Source organism: Nymphaea colorata, chromosome 4 (assembly GCF_008831285.2).
Source record: "Nymphaea colorata isolate Beijing-Zhang1983 chromosome 4, ASM883128v2, whole genome shotgun sequence".
Taxonomy (NCBI): domain Eukaryota; kingdom Viridiplantae; phylum Streptophyta; class Magnoliopsida; order Nymphaeales; family Nymphaeaceae; genus Nymphaea; species Nymphaea colorata.
Genome location: NC_045141.1, coordinates 15,382,703 through 15,405,321, shown reverse-complemented (window position 1 = coordinate 15,405,321; position 22,619 = coordinate 15,382,703). Strand labels below are relative to the sequence as shown.

The following is a 22,619-nucleotide window of genomic DNA, read 5'->3' as shown; positions in this document are numbered from 1 at the left end:
CTTTCACTTCTCATGATCTCCGTCATGTATCTTTGCGCAAACGTTTGCACTATAACAAGTATTCTCATTGCTTGTCTTGAAAAGAAACAAATTAATAAGGTAGCTTTATGGCTTAGAGAGCTTTTTTGAGTTGTACCAATGTCTTGTATCCCATATACATATAAATTCTGTAAGAGTTACTATGATCACATTTTTTTCAAAATATAAGATCAGCCATTCACATTTAGGCAGGATTACAGAATTTTTACTTTCCAATGGAGAACTCATGAGGTTGAGCTTGAAGTAGATGAAATTTGAGAAGGTTTGATCTATTTAGAGGGAGACTCAGTCAGTATTAGAGAGTTTTAACCAATTGAAATAACGGACTTGTGTAATATAATTTGAACATCTGAAAAATTCTTTGTAATTACCATCACTAAGTGAAATGCACAAGGGAAGCTGCATATGAAAGTTGAAACTTGGTAAAGAATCATGTAAAGCAGGAAGCAAATCCGATGGGGGAAGGTGAAGTGAAGACAAGGGTAGCCCCGTCAGTATCATAATAAATGGACAAGGTGTCAGAAAAAAATATATCGAGTGCAGAGGATGTTCTCCAGTGAACTATACCTTTTTACTGTTTTAAGTCATTTTAAAAAAGCAAGGATTCATTAGAGAATGACTTCTTGGGAATGGCTTTCGCTAATAGAGGATCCTGCTTGCTAGAAAAATGCATCCTCGCGCCTGGTCAAATTTCAGGGTTCGGAAACCCTGCTTTCTTGCTGCGGTTTGCCATTAGGGTTGCTAATGAATTTCACACAATAAAATGCATTAGAGAGGTCTCATTAAAGTCAGATCCCGTACATTAGAAAACCAATTAACACAATCTCAAAATAGACTACCTGCAACACTATTGCCAGTTGAACCTTTTATAGAAGGTCATCAAAATTTAACAGCAAAAGCAGAAAGGAAACTATATCAAGCCATCATTCTTCTATACAACTGAGAAAGAAACAAGATATGGCCATTCGGTAGAAGATAGCAACTAAAAGTACTCAAGAGCAGAAGAACACCCCCACTCACATTTGCCTGTTTCGCCCAAGGCACACCCGTAGACACCAATCCATGCCTTTACTTATTTCTCTCCACCTACCACATCATTTAGACACTGCAAAACAGAACCTATATACCTGTTAGATTCCTCTCAGGCCTCCCAGCAGATACCGCCATTTCCTTACTCTCAGTAGTAGCAGTACTCTCTTAAACAGTGTAGTGTTGTTGCATGGTGTCTATATCCAAGCCCTTCAACTTGACAACAGACTCTACATGTCCCTTAAGTGTGTGAAGCTCTCGTAACCTGCAGTACAAAGCACGAAGATCATCTGAATCAGTTTCCACAATCGAAGCAAATTCTGGGAAGTTTGACAAAGGATCACATCCAATTTCATTTCATTTGCTAGAAATCAACTTTTTGTGTTTTCTTCCGAATGTTATATACATGAACTCTAGACTGTTTGAAACCCAAAAGTTGATCCTTAGACTAGTCTCTTTCACTACTAGTTACCATTGATAAGATTGCAAGAACAAAAGCCTAAGATTTTTGAAGTTTTATTACATCTCAATTACATCTAAAACCGATTGAGGCAGTGCATCTCCATGTTTTTAATCATGTTCATTACAAACACATGGTAAGAATTTTTTAAAAGAACGTAAAATTTTCATTTCTGCATGTAACTGCAAAAAAATTACACAATTATGTATACTAGGTTCGATCTCAAGAATGATTTTGACATGCCAACAAGGCTCCTTTTTTCCAAGAATTCTCTTACCTGGCGACCTCGGCACGCCTCTTTGCCTGCTCTGCAATCTCTGACAGTTCCCTGTAGCTGTTCTTCTCGTTCAAAAGGTCAGAAACCTCGGGGTTTTGAAGCCCATGGAGGGTGCGCTGTGCAAGAGCCCACTGCGCCTCCCTCTCTCCTTTCCCGTAATCCCTCTTCGTTGTGAAGGCCGTCTGCAGCAGAACCAGAACCATGTTAACATATTAACAGTAAATCTCAATTACGGAAATCAGAAGAAGTAAGAGCGTCAAGCAACAAAGGCTATGTATCTCGTTCTGCTGTTGCTTTTCATCCTTCTGTCGACCACCAAGCATTATCAGGATAACACGAAGCAACAAAATGGCTTCATATCACCATTGCATCGTTTTTTATTCTACCTTCCTTACCAACTTATAATACATTCACTTACCTTGTTTTCGAGCAAGGAATCCCAGGCTTTCCCACTCAAACCATAGCGGACTGCAAACTTGAGGATGTCAAGGGGAATGTAGAAGATAACACTGTAGAGCCAGATCACTCCTGCCCATCCCCATCCCATTCCTTTGATTCGTGCGAAGCCCCAGTTAGCATAGACAGCAATGAACGTTGCAATCTGGGAAAAGAAGTCAAAATCACGTTGCAAACATGAGCTGATTCCATTTGGTGAGTCTTTTTAAAGAAAGCAGATAATTTGCTAATTAGATGAGTTCAATCTTCCTGGCCGTCGATTTATTTGACAATCTGGAGCATGCACTTAGGGGCCGCCTTATATCATGCGTGAATAGATTGTGTTCTCTATCAGACGAATGATTTATGGCTTCTGAGCACATAGGATCTACGTGTACCATCCAAAGCAAGAATCTCTAAGGAAAAGAGTGAACTCACCAGCTGGGCAATGAAGAAGGCGCCGACCAACAAGAGGCCAGGGCGCTCGATGAAGGACCAGCTCCTTGAACGTGTCACGAAGATGAGGGCCTGGCTCACTATACTTACTTGGAGGTAAAGAGCGGCTGTCAATTCGTAATTGCTGTCTCTAATCGATCTGACACCAAATGTATTCTGCCAAAACATACTCAGGTAAGATCATACCGCCAAATAGTTTCTTGGCTTTTGTAGTTAGTTTTAAGTGTTGATGAAAGTGCCTCTTTTTTTTCCGAGTTTTCAAGTTTCATGTTCATAGCCTCCTAGAATTGTTCAGTACTTTATACTGGTAGAATTTGACTGTGTTAGCCTGCTGTTTACTACTTACGGAGAAGAAGTCAGTCTCATGAGCACCCCAGAAGAAGATGACCGTCATCATGGCGAGGTAGCTTCCGAGTATAATACCGGTGGCAAAGATCTCCTTCAACTTCCAACTGTCCGGCAGGGGCGATGGCTTCACTCTGTCCTTTGAGATCGTCATGATCGTCCCTGTAGTGCTCATTCGACTAACAAGTTAAGCATATTGCATGCGCACACATATATGAAAGGGAGTGAAAGAAAGAGAGATTACCATCGTTGAGAATGGCGATGATCAAAACCATGAAAGGGGAGAAGTCAAACTTCCAAATAAGAGCAATGAGCATGAAACCGAGCTGCCATTTGTCAACCATGATCAGTGAAAGAGGAAAAAGCAAGTTAAGCATCAAAGTGGGCAGCTCACAACACACAAAAGAAGAACAAAAACCAGACATGTAAACTATATAATACTTACAACTATACGGATCGTGATGGACACGGCGTATATCTGAAAGAAAAGAAAACACAGTTGTCCTTCTTAGTGTGAGTTTGCTAAGTACCTATCACAGACAGAGGTAGAGGAGACCGAGAGAGAGTTTCTTACAGTGTAATTCTTCATCCTCTGGAAGATGGCCCTGCTCGTCAAGACAGCACTAACAATGACGCTCAAACCAGGTTCAGTGAGTACGATATCTGATGCACCCCTGGCTGCATCGGTGGCGTCTGCGACGGCGATGCCAATGTCAGCCTTCTTGAGTGCAGGAGCATCGTTGACACCATCTCCAGTCATGCCACAGATGTGCTTCCTCTCCTGTAGTTTCCTCACGATCTCGTACTTGTGCTCTGTTTTTCTCGATCCAATCAGAAACAAGCAAAGTGGAGTTCCGATCAGTTACAAGCCAAAGATGGAACAAGAACAGGATTTCTGAGGGTTCCTAGTCGCTGAGGTAGCTCTAGTAGCTCACCTGGGAAGACGCCAGCGAAGCCATCGGCCTTCTCAATCAATTCATCGACAGGGAGAGCCGCAATTGACTGGTCCTTACTCTGGCCCAGCAGAGTGGAGGAAGGGTACATATTGGTGCCCATGCCCAGCCTTCTCCCAGTCTCCTTGGCGATGGCAAGCTGATCGCCGGTGATCATCTTGACGTTGACGCCCAGGTTGAGAGCCCGCCGGATGGTCTCGGCGCTGTCGTGTCGAGGCGGGTCAAACAGAGGCAACAAACCAACGAACTGCCATGGACCTCCTGCGCTTTCTTTCGTCTTCTCAGGCACCACCTGCACATGCCCACATGACATACAGGAGAACTTCACAATTTTACAAGAACTGTTTCTCCACTGTACAAGAGGTGAAGTTCACCTGTTTTTTCACATTCTTACTGTTTGTTAACTAACTCCTGTATACAAAAGGTGAAGTTCATCTGTCTTCTTACATTCTACTGCTTGTTCTGTTAACCAAGGCTGAGAAGAAAAACTCACTTTTCCGCACTGAGACCCAACGCGTTCCCTTTTCAGGTGAATGAGAAAGTCTCAACACATTTCCTTTTCGGGAGAAAGACGAATCCGACCACCCAAGTGAGACGCAACTTTGCTTTCAAAATAAAGCAGATTGAGAAACGTACGATTGCCATTCTTTCGGCTCATACTTTTCCCACAGCTTAGCTTCTTTTGATATATGAATCGCTTAGTGTGAAAAGAAAAAACCAAACTTTTCTCACACACATGTGCAAGCCCAAGACTGTACAGTGGACAGAGATCCTTTATAAGGATGTTTTCTTTGGAGGCACACAAAATAGAATCGAACACCAGTAGACAATTAAGTATCCAGCTTCAAATTCAATTGTCAAATGGAGAAAAAGGATGAGGCGTTTTTGACAGAGATGCCAACCTGTCTTGCGACTGCCAGTGAGCGGAGACCACGATCAGCAAACCTATCGATGATGGAGTGAACCTTCTTCTTGGTATCCTCTCTCAAATTGCAGAGCTCCACTATCTGTTTGAAGTCGATGTGAGTACAAGTTATCAATAATCGAACACAGAAAGGTCTTTTCTCTGTTTCCTCAAAATATGCAACTGCAAGCTCTAAATCTCTTCAATTCGGCGGACCCATATTTACGTCAACAGAGTCGCATCAGGTAGTGAATGCGAGACCATCTTCAAATTGAAGATCTTAAGTATACCCCCCCAGCTATGTGGGTGGATCTCCTCTAACAAATATAAAAGGACTTCGAAAAATTCACATATAGAGTACAGGAGACGGGATGCAATGTTGTCATCCATTGAAGAGAATGGAAATTTCACTCTAACAACTAAGGCTTTAGGAACCTTTTCCCCTTTTTTGGCATTTGGTATTTTGATATTGAACCTGGTTGTAGCATTGGACTGCCTTTCCAGAAACAGATTTTGCTATAGTCAGTCCCAGCAGTTGGGTCTCTGAAATATTATGTCCTTGAGGCATGCTTTTACGATCAAATTTAACTATATAGATGTGGCGCACAATTGATTTAATAGTAATCCACTTATATTTTTAAGTAAATTTTTCATATGACAAGATCATGACATTTTCAATCACTGATCTTTCAAATGCCGAAGAATCCTATATATGTTTGACATTGGGAAGTCATGGTTGATTCTCACCAAGTAATTGCTCCTATTAGATCCACCCAAAATTTTTAGCAACTTATTATTGAAATGTAATAACGTTAACATAAGCAAAACTTGTAATGAATCCCAACTCCAAAGATGGAGGCTGAATTCGGGTTAGGTGGCCGATATATATTTGAGTAACTGGCGCTGATAATTGAACAAAGTAGCTCGTCGCTTAAATAGGTTCAGTTCATATAACACTTATCTCAATTTAGTTCTGCAAGTTAATGACCTAAATAGCTAACTTGTTAGGAGTACTGAGTCTATCATTTACATGTTAATCGATTCAACCTTAGCTCGATTAGGGCTCATTAGCTATGTGTGTGTGTGTGTGTGAAGCCCAACATGCGTTGTCTTACTAATGTTCATTACTGCATATACTTATGAAGTTAGTTTATGTGTTATTCAGATTGTTTCTACATTTGTGCCAATAGTCCTTACAAAAAACTCAAAGGCTAAATTGTGCACATATATGCAATTTTGTGATTGCTAAGTAATGGTCACGACCTCAAGCTGCACTTATACAGCTTTTTATATAATCAAGTAGTACATGAGACGAGTTTGAACAATTCATCTCCCAGCATTTGGATAGCCAAAAGAAGGTATGACCATGTTTTTTTTTTTTTTTTCAAAAGAAAAAGTCGAGCGAGCTCAATTGGCAATACGCATGACATGTATTTCTTGCTAAACACATAAATTATAATAAAATTAGCCATTAATGCAGCCATCTTTGCCTGACAAAAAGCCAGGCAATCTGAGCTAGTGCTGTTAAAAACTGAAAATAGATTTGGAACAGACCAAGTCGAATGCTTTAGAAAAATTAGAATGTACATCAATTCAGGTTTTTGTTTATATGTTTTATACTCCATTATTATTAAATAGTAATTAATATATTTTTTACAAGACCATCGAGTAGTGTAACCTTAGGTGATTCCAAACCAGTAAGCCTTAACAAAACAGGGATATAAAAAGCTTTAGAGCTTGATTCATGGTCATCATGACAGTATTTACACCCCCTTGTTCTTATCACCCGTTCACCACCTGTGTTATCGATTAATAACTATTAGCATTTTATTTTTTACAATTTTTTTTCTTTATTTCAATAACCCTTTAACAAATATTTCTAAATTTGTTAATGAACTTTGCCCATCTTAGCCTAGCCATAACCCGATAATAACCACTTCAGGCTCAAAGCCCAGGTTAATCCTTTTCAGTTTTCAAGCATGGATGTTGAGCCATAATCAGATCTTTCTCAGCCTATTCGGGTCAAGTTAAAGGTCAAATCACTTGGTCTTTTAAACGACTTGCATAAATTAAGGAGATTGAAATCAAATCCGGCACACTAAAAATTGAGAAACTTTTCAAACAAAATCTAGACTCCTTGCAAGCTACTACATGAAAACTACAGTCCTATCAGTTTTATGTTCAGTACACCACTGTGAATCAATGATGCAATATTAACAAACGTTTCACATTGCAAAGCAACCAAACTAATGTTCAACCTTTAAGGGGAAGAAGGGAGTGCACGATAGGAAGAAAAAAAAGGCAATCAATTCAAAGGCAATTTTTTGGTCTTTACTGAAGTCATGTCATGTCATGGCGGACAAAGAAGGTGACAAATGAACTCTCTCTCACCTGCTCGGGTGCACCTTTGCTGGCACGGTGCCAAGAGCCGTCTTGTTCGATGTAGGTGATGGCCGTCCTCTTGTCAACCGGGTTGAAAGGCAAGAAGTGAACCTCCTTGATGCCTGCTCTTGCCTGATTTTAACTCAAATATAAAACCAAACACAAAAATGAACCAGTTCCGGAAGCAAAACTAAATATAAAATGCGAGTCACCACCTTGCCGTGTCCCGTTAATTTACTTCACGATTTCAACTACCATATATGATATTTGGACTATGGCGCTTGAAACGGTTAGTAGACCAACGAGCCGGCCGGAAGGCAGCAGGCAATTTTCGGCGAACCAACCTCTTTAGGGTCTGCCAGCATTCCGACGGTGGCAGCATCGATGGCGTCCTGGTTTTCAACCCTCGACGCCCTTGCCGCAAGCAACATCGCCATGTCCTTCTCCAGTCCCTTGACGAACACCTGCAATTAACAACACCTCAACAGTGACAAGCCGTAGCTCAGAATCCTCCATTGAAGCTGGAAACTTCGCGTAACTAGGCCAGCCTAGCTAGCTTCAATTCGGACCTAGCGCACCTGACCAAGTGAGTTAACAAAATAAGTTGAAGGAGTTAAACACTCCAATAAAACTCTTTTACAGCAAGGGCAGATCGCTGTGCCAGATGGGTACGTAAAAGGTTACTGCGCACCTTAATGCCAGGCAAGTTACAATAACTAGAAGAGGACCCAACAAATTTCTCTGTTTTGACAAGATAGGGCCAGTCCTGTAAGTACTCGGTGTGTGTACTGTCCGTCTTAATGCACGGCTTTTTCTTGTAGTCTGTAGAGTTTGAATATATAAATTCGTGCTTGCAATTCATATTACTAGTTTCACGGCCATTGCTTGATACTGCTTTATTGTGTTTCAGAAGGCATAAAACGGCATGCAACTCTTAAGGTTCCCACCTCCCAAGTTACGTTGGATAATGTTACTCTTGAGGAGATTGAGTTGCGTACGCAACAAATATCCACCAAAAAGGAGATGGAGTATGTTTAAAATTTTTTACAAAGTAGTGGATATTTTAGACTTCTTTGTAATTCTTATTTACCATTTCAAAAATTTTCTTAAAAAACTGTGCACAGAGGTGTGCACATAACCGGGTTCCACTCTAAAGAGGAGCGTTGTCTCCCTCTGATAACAATACAGTAATGTATAATGTATGTGTAGGAAGATCCTATCAAATATTGGTAGGTGCAGCTCACTGATTTTACGTTTCTCTCTGATCACGATACAGTAATTTGCATATATATACCAGCTAGTTGTGTGAAGTCTACTCAACGCACAACAGTTCAATAAAAGAGAGTCAGTATCAAGTACTCGGTTGAAGCACTGTTTCTAAAGCAGACTTGGTCCTGAGGTAAAGGGCCACGATGATCCGTGGTCCTTAACACATTTTTTTTGCACGTGGTTGTTCAGGTACATTTCCTTCTCCAATCACTATAAAATAATGTGTATAGATCCCACCAAGTTCAGTGATCCACGCATTTTTATACAGAGAAAGTTAATCACCGAACCTGGGACATTTCTTTTTAAGATTACCAAAATACCCATTCCCTTGACGGCGTACCTTGCGACCTGCGCACACAACTTTCTCCAGTCCATCACTACATTCAGGATTTGGGTATGTGCATACTTTACCTCGATGAGGTTCTTGTCGATGGTGAGCTTGTTGAGAGTGAGGGTGCCGGTCTTGTCGCTGCAAAGGACGTCCATTCCCGCCATCTCCTCGATGGCAGTCATGCGCTTAGTGATGGCACCCTGCTCGGACAGCCTGTGGGAACCGATGGCCATGGTCACGGACAGGACAGTGGGCATGGCAATGGGGATGCCGCCGATCAAGAGCACCAGCAGGTTGTCGATCCCATCCCTGTACCGACGGCGCTGGATGGGGTACATCACCAAGATCTCGATTAACATGCCTATAGCGATGGAACATATACAGAAGTTGCCGATAGCCGTAAGAACCTGCGTTCCAATCACGGAACCGTCACCCGACCATAAGAACAGTGCAGAAGTCAATCAGAAACCGTAGTGCAGTAAGAAGGAACATTCGAGCGAGTTTCAGAAGCAGCGGAAAGTATCGACCTTCTGGAAGTGGCCGACGTTGTTAGTGCTGTCCACCAAGTGGGCTGCCTTCCCAAAGAAGGTGTGGACGCCGGTGGCAATGACGATGGCCTCGATCTCACCTTGCTTGCAGGTCGAGCCGGAGAAGACCTCGTCGCCGGGGTTCTTGGTGACGGGCAGGGACTCGCCGGTGAGGGCGGCTTGGTCGATCTTCAGAGGGTCCCCTTCAAGAAGCCGGGCATCGGCGGGGACGATGTCGCCGAGCTTGATGCTGATCACGTCCCCTGGCACAAGAATCGAAGCGTCCTGCTCACTCCATCTCCCATCTCGAAGCACCTTCATCGTTCAACCAAAGCCATGAGCTTACACTTCTCTCTCTCTCTCTCTCTCTCTCTCTCTCTCAGACATTTCTCCATTTTTCCTAACCTTGGTTTTTGGAGCAAGACCCGCCATGAGAGCAGCTGCTGCGTTCCCAGCATTGTTCTCTTCAATGAAACTGATAGTGGAGTTGATGAATAGCAGAACGACGATACCCACGAAATCTTGCCAATCCGGTGGCTTTCCCTGAAAAAGTCAACCTTGCCATCAATAAATCGAAGGGATCCTTCTTTCAATACCGAGAAATCACTGAATAGAAGACCTCGCCCTCTTACTACTACCCCTGCGATAGTTAAGAATCATGTTGGAAATATCCGTAACCGCTCTGCATCGGTTTGCTTGCCAACACGAATCGGCTTGTATCAGCTTTTTTGTTTCTTAAATTTAAAAAGATATTTTAAATTGATATACAATTTAAAGAATTAAAAGACGAATATATGCCGGCCTTCAACTGTAACCATAAGATCTCTTTCTCCAGCGTTATACATTTTTGAAAAGGAAGCCACTTGAGCTTACAAAAATAAAAAGCCAAGATGCTCCATCTTAGAAGAGATAACGATGAATTTGAAACCTATCCGATCCACAGTTATCTAGTTAGTTGGATAAGTAAGTTGGATTTGATAAGGATTGAAAATTTGATGGTTAGAAATCTTTGGAAATTATAAAAATTTATTTTGGCATACAAATATCCAAATTCATCCATCTTACCAATTAATGTTGAGATGGATCCCGAGATCATCTTCAAAAAACTCAGTAGGTAAGCAAGCTATTCAATAGGGATTTGGACGTTAAGCACGTAGAGATGCAGCATATTAAGGGACCTCTAAGAAAATGCTCTTAGAATATTCAACATCTTGTGACTGTTATATCTGGAAAGTTAGTATCTGCCGTCTGGAGTAAATGTTAATAAAATTTTGGTGTTTGAAATATAATTGCGGAAACATTTGTGATCGTTCCCACTACACTGCAGTACCCTAACCTCGTTCCATCGATTCCGAGACATTGAAGAAAGGAAAACGTACTCCTCCGTTGGCAAGAGCGATGGCCATGACGGCGGCGATCTCCATGACCCAGGACAGGGGGTTCCACATGAAGCCCAAGAACTTGAGGAGCTTGCTCTCCTGATCAGTAATTCACAATGAACAAGATAATGAGAAAAAGAAGAAGAAGAAGAAGGCCATTGCAAGAGATTTTCTTTATCATCACAGAGATCTAGAGGGAGAGGGGACCTTCTTTTCCTCCAACTTGTTTGGGCCAAAGATCTGGAGACGATGCTGCCCCTCCTCCGTGGTCAAGCCCTTATCGGTGCATTTCAACAGCTCGAATACCTCCCCGATGGGGATCCTCACCTGGTGATGATGGAGATAATCAACGCTAGAAAAAGTTTTATGTTCACAATGAAAAAGCGGTTTCATACAAAAGGCACTCAACATTTTGCGGCACATATAACAAAAACATCTTTTTTGATATTTTTATTTCAAATGTTGTGCTATTAGGAATTTTTTGAAGCTAATTAGATGTTTTTTTCAAGAAAGAGTTAACTCTTGATCGAGGAATTGACAATCTAAATAACATTAAAAAAAGAGGAAAGAAGAAAAGAGATAACTAATTATACGAAGTTAAGCACACCAAACTGATCTCACGAGAAAATCAAATCACTAAAGCGGAATTTAAGAGATCGATTCTTCCCGGGAAGAATACGAAAAAGGAGTAAACTAAATGAAGAAAATAAGATCAGATGATGGTCTCACAAGATCAACAGCTTCGTTCTTGATCTCCTCGAGGGTGAGCCCCGTCCCACTGCTGCCCTCCTCGGGCGGCGCCATCTCTGCTCTTTACTTGGAAACGAGAACGACGACGCGGGCACTGTCGCTCTCCACTAGAAAGACATCCTGCGCATCGTTAAAGAGAGAAGCAACAGCAACAACAACAACAGTGGCGGGGCCGAGCCCGCATCCCTTTAAGGGTTAACGAGATCGAATCTGTAATCTTTGCTTGCGTAAAAGGGTTAACGAAAACCAGCTATAATCTTGCTCGATCTTTCTCCTCTCTCCCTTCCTTCTACCTCGGGCACCTTTGCTTCGATCCGGCAACTTGAGCGAAGAGATCAGAGACAGAGAAAGGGAAGGTCGTTGCGGGCGCCGCGCTCCCCTTTAATACGTGTTCTCCTCCTCCGCCTCTCTCGCCTGCAACCGCTCAACGGCGAGAGCGGGAGGAGCTGCTGGCTGTTCGGGTTTGAACCCCCAAAGCTTTTTGGGGCCCAACCAATCACCTCCTTCCTCTCCCTCATGTGGGGCCCACCTTAATATAATTAAAATGAAATTCTTAATTTATTAACATTTCCTTGGTCAGTCGCACTATTTTAACTTTTTTTCCATTTTCAGCTCTTTCTTATGTTGTATTTCTCCGTTAACACATTCATTTCAAGTTGTCGTGCAGCGGCTGCGCCGCAATAATTATAAAACAGTGCCATATATAAATTAATATATTTTTAAAAACCATCAATATGGAAATAAAGAGATTTTCTAGAGTTCGTGTGGGCAACTGCCCACACTTTCTTATATGTGGCTCCGCCACCCTTCCCATTTTATGAAGAAGATAAATATAGTAATTAATGCGAATTAAACTTGAATATATTGTCACGAAGATCGAAATCAATTTTTTAAAACATATTAAAAACTTTCTAAAGATAAATTGGTGGGATCATCTTCGATCTAGTTGTAATGGTCTGATTTAAGCTTATAATGGATATGGTAGATTTATGTATGACTTAATTAAGAAAAAACAATTACTAACATAATTAGGTGACTTACTAAATGAGTAGATTATTTTTCTTAAGGAAAATTGATTACAATTCTGAATTTGTTTATGACTATCGATATTTTCAAAATTTAAATTTAATTGTTTTTCAAGTTGGGATCTTGTAAAAATGGTGCAAATGTCGTAGCGAAGTTTCTTATTTTAAAATCTATAACGTAAAATAGTGAAACATGCTTTGCATTGTATATAACGAAGAGTTAGTCATGGTTCTAAAAATATTTATTTTTTGTCTTCAAATTATATATTTAATTATAAAACGTATCAAAATTATATTGAATTTATATATGTCTATAACCAAATTTAGATGGTAGTGCAAACTAGGTATCTACTCGAGTTGTAAAAAAAAAAAAAACAAGTTTCTTGGATGTTTCAAAATAATGTAAGGTGTATATTAGTAACTATTTTAATTATATTATAACTTATCAATTATTTGCTATAGATTTATGAGTGACGTCAATAAAGCATTGGCTGACAATTGTGGATGATGATAAAAACTCTTCCTGTTCAACGAAAAAATTGTAGATGATAAACTTGGATGACTATCCTTATCCTTAAAAAGGTGGCAAAGAAAATCACACCTTGGTGAAAAATCAAATTTGATTTCTATACATTTGAAGTATAAGAAGTAAAAACAAACTTACAACAGTTGTTCAAATTTCTCATGTGTAAAAAAAGATAGAACTCCGAGTCATCAAAATTACCTCGATTCATATACTTAATTTATTTATTTATTAAAAATGACACAAACTCAAAGCCAGGGATTCATAATTTGTGTTTTTATGATCAACAAATCAAGAGTTGGGATAAATAATTTTGCAGTAGATCTGAATTGGACCCAAAAAAACCTAAACTGGATCCATTCAGTAGATCCAAGATGGAAACGGGACCTCATTATTTATAAATGCACACGGTTTAAGTGACCAAATTCGAGATCTGATAAAGGGTCCAATCCAATTTCATATGACTTTTCGGATGATAAACCCGTTCGATCCAGATTTGATTTTAAAAAAATTTAATTCCAAGTTTGAGTCCCACTATGAATTCCCATTAGAGGAATCTGATTAAGTCGGATCTAGTAAACGGTTACCTCTGACCCGGCCCGAACCGTTTACATCCCCAACCGCCCCTTGTTTTTTCCCGCTAAAATTGTTGAAGCGTCGAGAAGCTATTTGGCGGTAACATCATCGGAGGGCCGTAGAAGCGCGACGAGGGAGTGGGAAGGAGCTTGGCGGTGCGTCCTCTCCCATCCTCATCGCCTTCCTCTCTCTCTCACCACCTGATCTCAGAGCGATCAATGGCGTCCCTCACAGATTATGAGAAGACGAGGCTAGAGAACATCAAGCGCAACCAAGAGAAACTTGCCTCTCTCAACCTCAATGTCGATGAACTGCGCCTTAACCTTCAGAAGCGGTATATCGTATACCCCATCTCTTTCTATTCCCTCCCCCCACACTCTATCTCTGTGGTTGTCATCCGTTTCATTCGTGATCAGGAAGGAGGTGAAAGGGTACAAGGCGTCTCCTAGCAAAAAACCCAAGAAGGAGAATGCTCCGGTCGTTATCAGAAGATCTCTTCGGGCTAGAGGAATTGCCCCCGATGCCGTCCTCTCTAAAGGCCTCGACGACGACCTGCCCACGCCCGACCGGCACCAACCATCTTTCCCTTCTTCTCCGACTCCTCCTCCCTACAAGCGCGAAACGCCTTTCTCCACAAAGGAAGTTTACGAAGGCAAATCTGACGAGGGGGAGTTCAAGAAAACTGTCCTCGATATCTGCGAGACTACCCCTCTGGGTCGATTCCGCGGTCGCGGGGAACCGAGGGATTTGGTGGATTCTTCTTTCAAGGTGGAGAAGTTGCGGTTGAAAGAGGAGAACATAGCAAGGGTCGTAAGTGGTAGGATTCTGACCGTGAAGTTCTTTCCGACGGATCAACGAACCGTGGTCGTGGCCGGTGATAAGTATGGTCATGTTGGGTTCTGGGATGTTGATTATGGCGACGAAAAGGAGGGCGGCGATGGGGTTTACATTTATTGCCCGCACTCAGCTCCTGTCTCAGGGATTACAGTTCAGCCGTTTGCTTTGTCGAAGGTAATCACTCCTGTTCTTAGGTACTTGTCCCTTCATTCAACCACGATGCTTATTTTGTGCAAGCTAATGGTTACTTAAGTGGACTCCTCTGCAGTTTGTGAACAGATTTGGTATTTCTGGATTGTTGGTTTTACCAGATCCAGTACTGTTAGCTTGATGGTCGGTGAATTATTCTATTTGCATGGCTTTTGAAACGGGCTTCAAGTTAGTTTCAAGACGTTGGCTACCATTTTCACAAAATTTGCTAGTAGTTTAGGTTTCGAGTCACAGTTAGAGTTAGTAGATCCATTATTCATTTGGTGAACTTAGCATTTCTATTTTTGTTTATCCCAACACTTCAGGTATCGGACGACTTGCCAGCTCTTATTATGCCCTTTATTTTCCCTTTCTATCTGGTTGGTCCTGCTGCTCGGGAGTTGCAACAACCTTTAGTAATTATTTGATATTTACAGTCACTGTCTTTAGCTTATTGTCTCAACTCCAACTTATTTGTAGGAATGGTTGTCTAAATCCTGGTGAAAAATAAAAAACGAGGGAGATAAATGTATTATCATGTTAGGCCAAAGTTGGTATTGATCAAGGTAGTCAACTAATGTCAGACCTACATCGAACCTTTCTGGGAACACAGTTCCTTGCCCTTTTGTTTTGTTTTTTGGTTGTGCGAGAGGAGAATGGGTCGTAATTTAAGAGAATACAATTTTTAAAATTGTAATACAGACATGTATGCAGGTACGAAGAAAAACTTCACAAAAAAAATTTATTTGAATTTGCAAAACATGATTTTAAAACACTAACGAGATTTTGGCATGTAGTATTTTGTGGAATTATGCCTATTGCCTGCCCTCTACAAATGACATTATGAAAACCGTCCTACTTTGTGAATGCCATTAACATTTTGTTGCATTGATAAGACATCACTTGGCAGATGCTTCTGAGGGACACTTGGATGCCTGTTGGCGTGATAAAATGTGAATGCGAGTCCTCAGGAAACGGAGCCAGGAATATTTGACAAGGTCAACTATGAATGAGGTCACCTGATTAAGCGACAAACTTTGGCAGTCCAGGCCATCAGATTTAGATCTGAACGATCATTTATTATAATTTGCTTCGAACACTTTTGAATCTCCTAGAAGCTCATAGATTCTACTTGAAGTTGTACCAAAGGAATTTTGATGAATGCTTTAAATCATTTAACAGGTAACGTAGCACTTGCACACAGGAAACATTTTCATAATACTAACTTTAATATGTACGTCTTCTTGTGATGTTATCTACCACTGACTGGAAGGAAATGAGAAGATGAAACTAAAACAAAACTCTATCTCAAACGAGGAAGGATGAAAGAAAATTTCCCTCTGGTGAGTCATTTGGAGAGAACTTTATGTGCCTGTTTGTGCCAAGGGAAGAGTAACGTTGTGACTATTGCTGTCCTGTGTGGTTGTGATCAGCTTTTAAGATGTAAGTGGCACCAGGGACTTCAGTCTATAAACTGCTGCAACACTTAAATGGGATCCTGGTCAAATATCTCCATTTTCCCTCTCTCCTCTTTTCCCTTGCTCAACTATTGTCATTCAATCAATACTTGGCTGCGAATCTTCTCCTACTTCTTCATCTGCACTCGGCAAGCACATACGTGGAATGTGGCAAGGACCATACGCAACAGTTTTCTTTAACTAGAGAAGATGCTGACACCAAGGCATGAGATTATGAGGAATAACAAAGGATAGAATCTCGTTTGTCTTGGAATCTGCATAAAGGTCCCTCCTGTCCTTGGACCTCACTAAGGTCCTAAATACAAAATGATTAGGAAAGAAGGCTGTGCAACAGTGCAGCTACTTGGCGAAGGTACACATAAATTAAATATTAGGGGAAAAAGACTGTAGAGGAAAACTAATTGTATGGATCCAAGAATAGGTAATTTGAGCCACCAGATAGTCTTTTATTTATATGGTGACTGGACACATGGTGATCTGAAAGCTACTCGTCAATCATCATGCTGGTTGCCCAAGAATAAATTCTTCAAGAAGCAAACATTGGAATGAGATATTTCATTCTTCTTAGAAAAAAGCTATATTTGAATACTTGCAACACATAATTTGAGACTATTCCTACGTGGACAACTCTCCTCTAATGTAAATGTCACATCTGATCTGACTATGACTAGAATTTCTATATTTTATGCACTTTCTTGACTACAGAAATCACATAGGGCACATTTGAACATCACAAAGATGAGGACGTCAGTGACATATATTTCTGATCTGCTCATAATCTTTCATCATGCATGTGACTAATTTGCTCTCTATTTTGCCCACATAATATGGTTTGATTCAGCATGAGTATCCTAAGGAAAAATTTAAACTTTCACTGGGAGCAAAAATTGGTTTGGGAAAAGTCATATACTACCCATAGGTACTGCAAAAACCACAAAATTCATGATTTAATTATTCAAATAGACATTGTACTTGTGAACCTCTATCAATCTGAATCACTCCGTTTTGGTCAAGCATAATGTGACTGCTTGGTTCGGTTTGCCTATTGCTGAAAAAGAACAACAGGAAAGGGCAAAGTGAATCTCATCTGGAACACACTTGACCATCCTGCACTAGGTCAGAAAAGAAGCAACTGGAAAGGGCAAAGAAGTATAATTTGCAATGATGTTGTTCCTTTCCAATAACCTTAAAATCAGGCATAGCTATGCACAATCAAGCAGCTGACTATATCTGACCCTACCAGCCGCTGCTTGCAGTCTTACACTGCTGCCAATTGTTGCTACTAGGAAAATCTGTCTCCTCTCACCCATCTTCATGCCTTTCAATATGCTAGATTGAAGCATTCTCAAGGATAAATCAGCATTTAAGTTGTATCACTGTTCATGATGCTGAATGCTTCAGGGCTGTCTCCCTGTTTCCTTTGTCTTCTTTACATGGCTTTGATTATTTTATGATTCAAATTGCAGGTGTTTACCAGTGGTTATGATGGCTTTATTCGTATGATGGACATTGAAGAAGAGACCTTTCATATGGTTTACTCTACTTCTGAGGCAATTTTTTCTCTTGCACAATGTCCTAATGAGAATAAATTGTTATACTTTGCGGAAGGTTCAGGTGAATTGAAGATTTGGGATAATAAATCAGGGAAGATCACAACCTCTTGCCATTTGCATGAGAGTAGGATCAACTCCATTGACTTTCATCCGAGCAGCACCAACTTAATGTTGACAAGCTCATCAGATGGGACTGCCTGCATTTGGGATTTAAGGAATATCAAGCAAAGCCGGTCAAGGTGTATAACTACTGTACGTCATGAACGGGCAATCCATTCAGCCTATTTCTCACCAACTGGAAGCCATCTAGCAACCACAAGGTTTTGCATCTGATCTTAGGATTCATTTTGAAAAATTTTCGTGTCTTCCAGATTGCAGGTCTATTGATCTGGTTGTATTTATTGAAGTTTTCTTATCTCTTAATCTGTGACATTTTAGAAAAAAAAAATCTCTGTAAATTTGGATTTTTTATTTGCATATATTTGGTCATTTTTTTCTATTTAAGTTTCAAATATCTACTTGTGTAATGATGATGTTTCTTCCTTAATGTTCACCATGCTTAAAATTTTTAGTTGTTTCGTGATGGAGTTGTTGCTTGCTGTTAATCCTTTAAGATTATTTGCTTTTGTACTTCTTCCTTTTTTTGTCACTCCATTCATAACCTAGTCATTGTTAATGAAGGTCGAGAAGCAATTTATATGAGTAAAATTGTTTGATAACAGGCAGATTCTGTACATCTACTAGCCACAATATCTGATCCAGTTGCCTAGGCCATGACTCCGAGTCCCAGACAATTAGCTTGAGATATTTATAGCTTCACATTTTGTACATATAAATTGAACTTAAGTTGAATGTGTAAGTTTATCAAGTGAAGTCAAAATAATGCACCTGCACATAAGGTTCAGAAGAGATGGCTCGAACCCTGCTGTTTCATAAAAATCTCTCTTTTATTATGAGTTAGTAGCTTTTTCCCTCCTTTAGGTATTGTCAAATGGGTTCCTGGCAATGCTGGTGTCCCTCTCTATTGTTCAGCAAGAATGGTCCTTCTCTACATGTTCCATTCCGCGAATTTGTCGCCCGAATACTGTACACACATATATATACATGCATACATATCGTAGTCACAAAAAACGTGTTGTTTTCGAAAAAACATGAAAAAATGCGAGAAAATGAAATGCCCTTTAAAACTAAAAAAAATGCAAAAAACGAAAAAACTAGTTTTTTTCATTTTTTTAATGCCAAACAATTTTTTTTTCATTTTCTATTTTTTATTTGTTGCAATCTATTTATCTTTTGATGTTTATGCTATTATTTTCTCACTTATTTTATTTTTCTCCATTTTTAGTTTTTTATTTAAAAGAACATTTTTTCCCCTTTTTTTCTGTATTTTTCAAACCGCCGTATTATACCCGAAAAAAACCTCGCCGTTTAAAACTCCAAGACGTTATATGATACATATACATGGTTACACAGCCATACATAGTGTTACATACCATGACCACAAATCTGTGATGCTCTTATAATATCCTGATATGTGGCCATTTTGAAGCCAGCTGATATTATTGGCAAAATATTTTGGCATTTTCAAAATGTTATCAAAAACAAAATAGAACAATATCCTCATTCCTCACAGTAAATCCCACATACTTTTGATAACTTTTTGAACTTTCAAAAGTTTATTTTTTATATTTTAAGCAGTGATTTTTCCATTTTGTTCTTCACGTTTTTCAAAAAAAAAGTTTTCTTTTTTTTTATCTTTTTGCAAGAAAATTACTTGAAAACCTATTGCCCAATAACTGTTTTTTTATTATATTTTCAAGTTCTAAAATTCCAAAATTTTCCCAATACTTTTCAGAGGAAAACGACAATTTGAAAAAAATTGTATAGAAGATCTTGCAAAGAAATTGCATGTTGGTGACTATGGTACATTGAACATACATATATAGTATTCAAAATAAAGCTAGGATTATCTTTTCACTTGAATTTTAACTCATGGGTCCACCTAATGGTTAGACCCAAGAATGGATATTTTTATGGTTAAAAAATGGCATGTTTGGAAAAATCTAATTCAAAAAATGAATGTGAATTTCGTTAATGGAGGGAACAACTTTTCTGTAACTGTATGACTGACTAGAGAGGGTGGGAAATTTACGTGCCATACTTCAGGTCCAAGGTTGGCATTTCACCCAGTATCTGAGCCCTTTCTTGGATTTTTTGTGTCAAGCCTGCAATGTAGGCGACATGAATTTGCGAGTGCCAAAAATCATGGTGATTAGGGGAAGATTTGATCTGGCAATTTTGTTCTTGGTCGGTTCATGAGTGTGCAAGCTCTGCTTTCTTCTTGAAATATATGTTTTCATCCTTTTTTCTTTTACATCTTTAACCATAAGTGTAGGATAAAATGGTCTTTTCATGATGATCTGTTTGAATTATTGGATGCAGCTATGACAATCGAGTGGGATTGTTGCGAGGCACTGATGCTCGGGAATTAAAATATGTTCACCATAACAATCAGACAAGCAGATGGATTTCCTCCTTCAGGTATGAACCATAGAATTGGTTGATCTGCTTCAGATACTTTCAGTCTTGACACTTAGTTTCGCTGCTGGGAACAGTGGATTTTTCTGTTGGAAAGGTATTTCACCAGGTTTTGTGGCTTGGTGAAGAGCCAGCTTTTGCTAGTTTTTTATTTTGCATTCTTTTGCATTCAATGCAGTGTGTTTGCTGATAGCCACTGATTTCATCCAAGACAGCCTGCAGCCTTCCACAGTCGTCTAATCCTTGATTGTGTCATGATCTTTTGGGGTAATCATGCGATGAAATATCAATTCTGGCTAATGCAAAAAAAATATCGTTTGATATCTTCAGATATCAGTATAAAAATGCAAAAGGATGATGAAGAAAGTGTAGCTAGGAACACTATTTTCATAAGAATTCAAAAATATTTTTAGCAATTAATGATGTAAAAAAATCTCTTGATTAAAATTTTTTTATCAATTATGATGTGAAACAATCTCTTGAAATTATCATGAACTTTAGTTTGCTTCTGCTTTTAAGAATAAGCGAAACTATGAACCAACATTTTGATGGCCAATGATACAGGAAAAGTCAAAGAAATGTCAACAATATTTGTGACAATTGCAATCACGTTTGAAGGTGGTGCTGATTCTGTCTGCCTCGTGCTCTTATTTTGCTTTTGCTTGAACAATATCGAATGCGCCTCTGCTGACGTTAAACGACGAATAAATGTTTCTGTAAGCTGTAAGACAAAGACCAAAATCAGCACTGTGTAAGGCCAGAGGATCGCATGCTTAATTCCATCTTAGTATTCTAGAGTGATTTTGCAGGTGGACCTGTGTCCAACCAGTTTCCTTTTGCATCTTATGTTCAATGCTTTGTGCCTTGATTTTCTGTCATTTGGTTCCTTTTCCATGTCTTTACATCTTTTTTTGGGACAGAGCCATCTGGGGATGGGATGATTCATACCTTTTCATTGGTAACACAAAGCGGGCAGTAGATGTCATCTCCACAAGTTCCAGAACCACAACGACCTTGGAGAGCTCCTTGATGACTGCTATTCCATGCCGTTTTGCTGCACATCCCCATCTCCCAGGAAGCCTAGCAGGTGGCACCGGTGGAGGTCAGGTGTATCTGTGGACGACTGGTTAAGAAAGCCACCACGCTGCTACTTAACCATCATTCTGTCATTGAATGAGTGCGGGTAGTGAGTTAGTAAGCATGTGTTAGCTCATAGGCTTTCTTTGATGTTAGGTCTAGCTGAAGCTGTGTAAACTGTAAACTACTGCAGGTAATCCTCCAATGGTTTCTGAGCAAGTGTATAAATGATATTATGGCCGTCTAGTGAATTCTGGAATGGTATCTCTCGATCAGGCCATGCTTTCTGATGAAGCTCTTGGTTTAGGCTCCTTAAATTGCTGAACTTGAGACTACTGGTCCATGTCTCGCCGACACACCGAAAAAAGCTGCAGCATCTGTACTGTGGCGCATATGGTTCAGGCTGATATTTATTTCTCGTTGGGTGCAGGCTGATATTTACTTCTTATTCATCCCTTATTTAGTTCAAGTTATTTAACCGTTATTACTTAAAAACAGAAAACTACCTGATAACCGGCTCAAGGTAACAAATTTTATTTTTAAAAAAATGCAAAGACGTACCCAAATTAATGTTATAGAATTTACTTAAAACTCTGTCAGTAAAATAATTCTCAAATGGGTGTTTAAAACTAAAGCATTGAAGCTTAGCTTTTATGCTCTTTATTGTTTGGCAGCTCCTGTTTTCAGTTGAGCTTTCCAGTTCTTGCTTGGAACAGATGAATTCTTGGTGCCCATGAACATGAGATTGATTTCACCATCGTGTTGGAAAATGAGTTGACCCAAAACTTCAAGAAAAGAAAAGTGCCATAACTGCAGCATACCCAAAAAGATCGTGGTAGAGGGAATACGCTGACGTAATTAAGAGCCAGAGCCACACTCTCTCATATGCGCTGTTTACTTATGAGATGATCACTGATCACCACTGTTTCCGTTGCATGGGAACAACAGTAAAGCATTCCGAAGAGAGAGAGAGAGAGGCCCAAATGTTCCACTTATTTATGGGTAATTAAAGATTCATTAATATACTTAATCTAAAGGTTGTAAACAAAAATGGGTGTTAGAAAATTGCCTATAAACTTACACAAGGTTAAATTTTAAGCGCTTTTTTATAATTTCTCGTTTAATTTTTTGGTGGCTTTACTTTCCAAATTTGGAGGTGCTCAATTGTTGCTTTTCTACTTTCATTGCCAACTTTTCCAGCCAATCGTTCCCGAAAGTTGTTTTAATACATGGGGCAGCCAGACTTCACGCCATTCAGTCGTCACTCTTCCTGGTTGATCCAGTTGC

The 22,619-nt window shown here is 39.8% G+C and overlaps 2 protein-coding genes across 2 annotated transcripts; one reads left to right on the top strand and one right to left on the bottom strand.

The window, feature by feature from the left end:
- Positions 1-821: 821 nt before the first annotated feature.
- Positions 822-11,896, bottom strand: LOC116252743 (plasma membrane ATPase 4). The gene is made up of 18 exons (XM_031627242.2): positions 11,516-11,896; positions 10,994-11,113; positions 10,787-10,885; positions 9,813-9,950; positions 9,408-9,722; positions 8,961-9,287; positions 7,625-7,744; positions 7,290-7,412; positions 4,897-5,001; positions 3,977-4,286; positions 3,616-3,854; positions 3,487-3,519; positions 3,286-3,367; positions 3,043-3,203; positions 2,679-2,852; positions 2,224-2,406; positions 1,806-1,987; positions 822-1,333 (listed from the first exon to the last, which is right to left on the bottom strand). The coding sequence occupies exons 1-18, from the start codon at positions 11,588-11,590 to the stop codon at positions 1,237-1,239; spliced, it is 2,883 nt and encodes a 960-aa protein (XP_031483102.1). The 5' UTR covers positions 11,591-11,896; the 3' UTR covers positions 822-1,236.
- A 1,867-nt stretch (positions 11,897-13,763) lies between these two features.
- On the top strand, positions 13,764-21,596 carry LOC116252744 (uncharacterized). The gene is made up of 5 exons (XM_031627243.2): positions 13,764-13,994; positions 14,077-14,671; positions 17,631-18,037; positions 20,160-20,258; positions 21,176-21,596. Exons 1-5 carry the CDS (start codon positions 13,879-13,881, stop codon positions 21,384-21,386), a joined length of 1,428 nt encoding a protein of 475 aa, XP_031483103.1. The 5' UTR covers positions 13,764-13,878; the 3' UTR covers positions 21,387-21,596.
- The last annotated feature ends 1,023 nt before the right edge of the window (positions 21,597-22,619 follow it).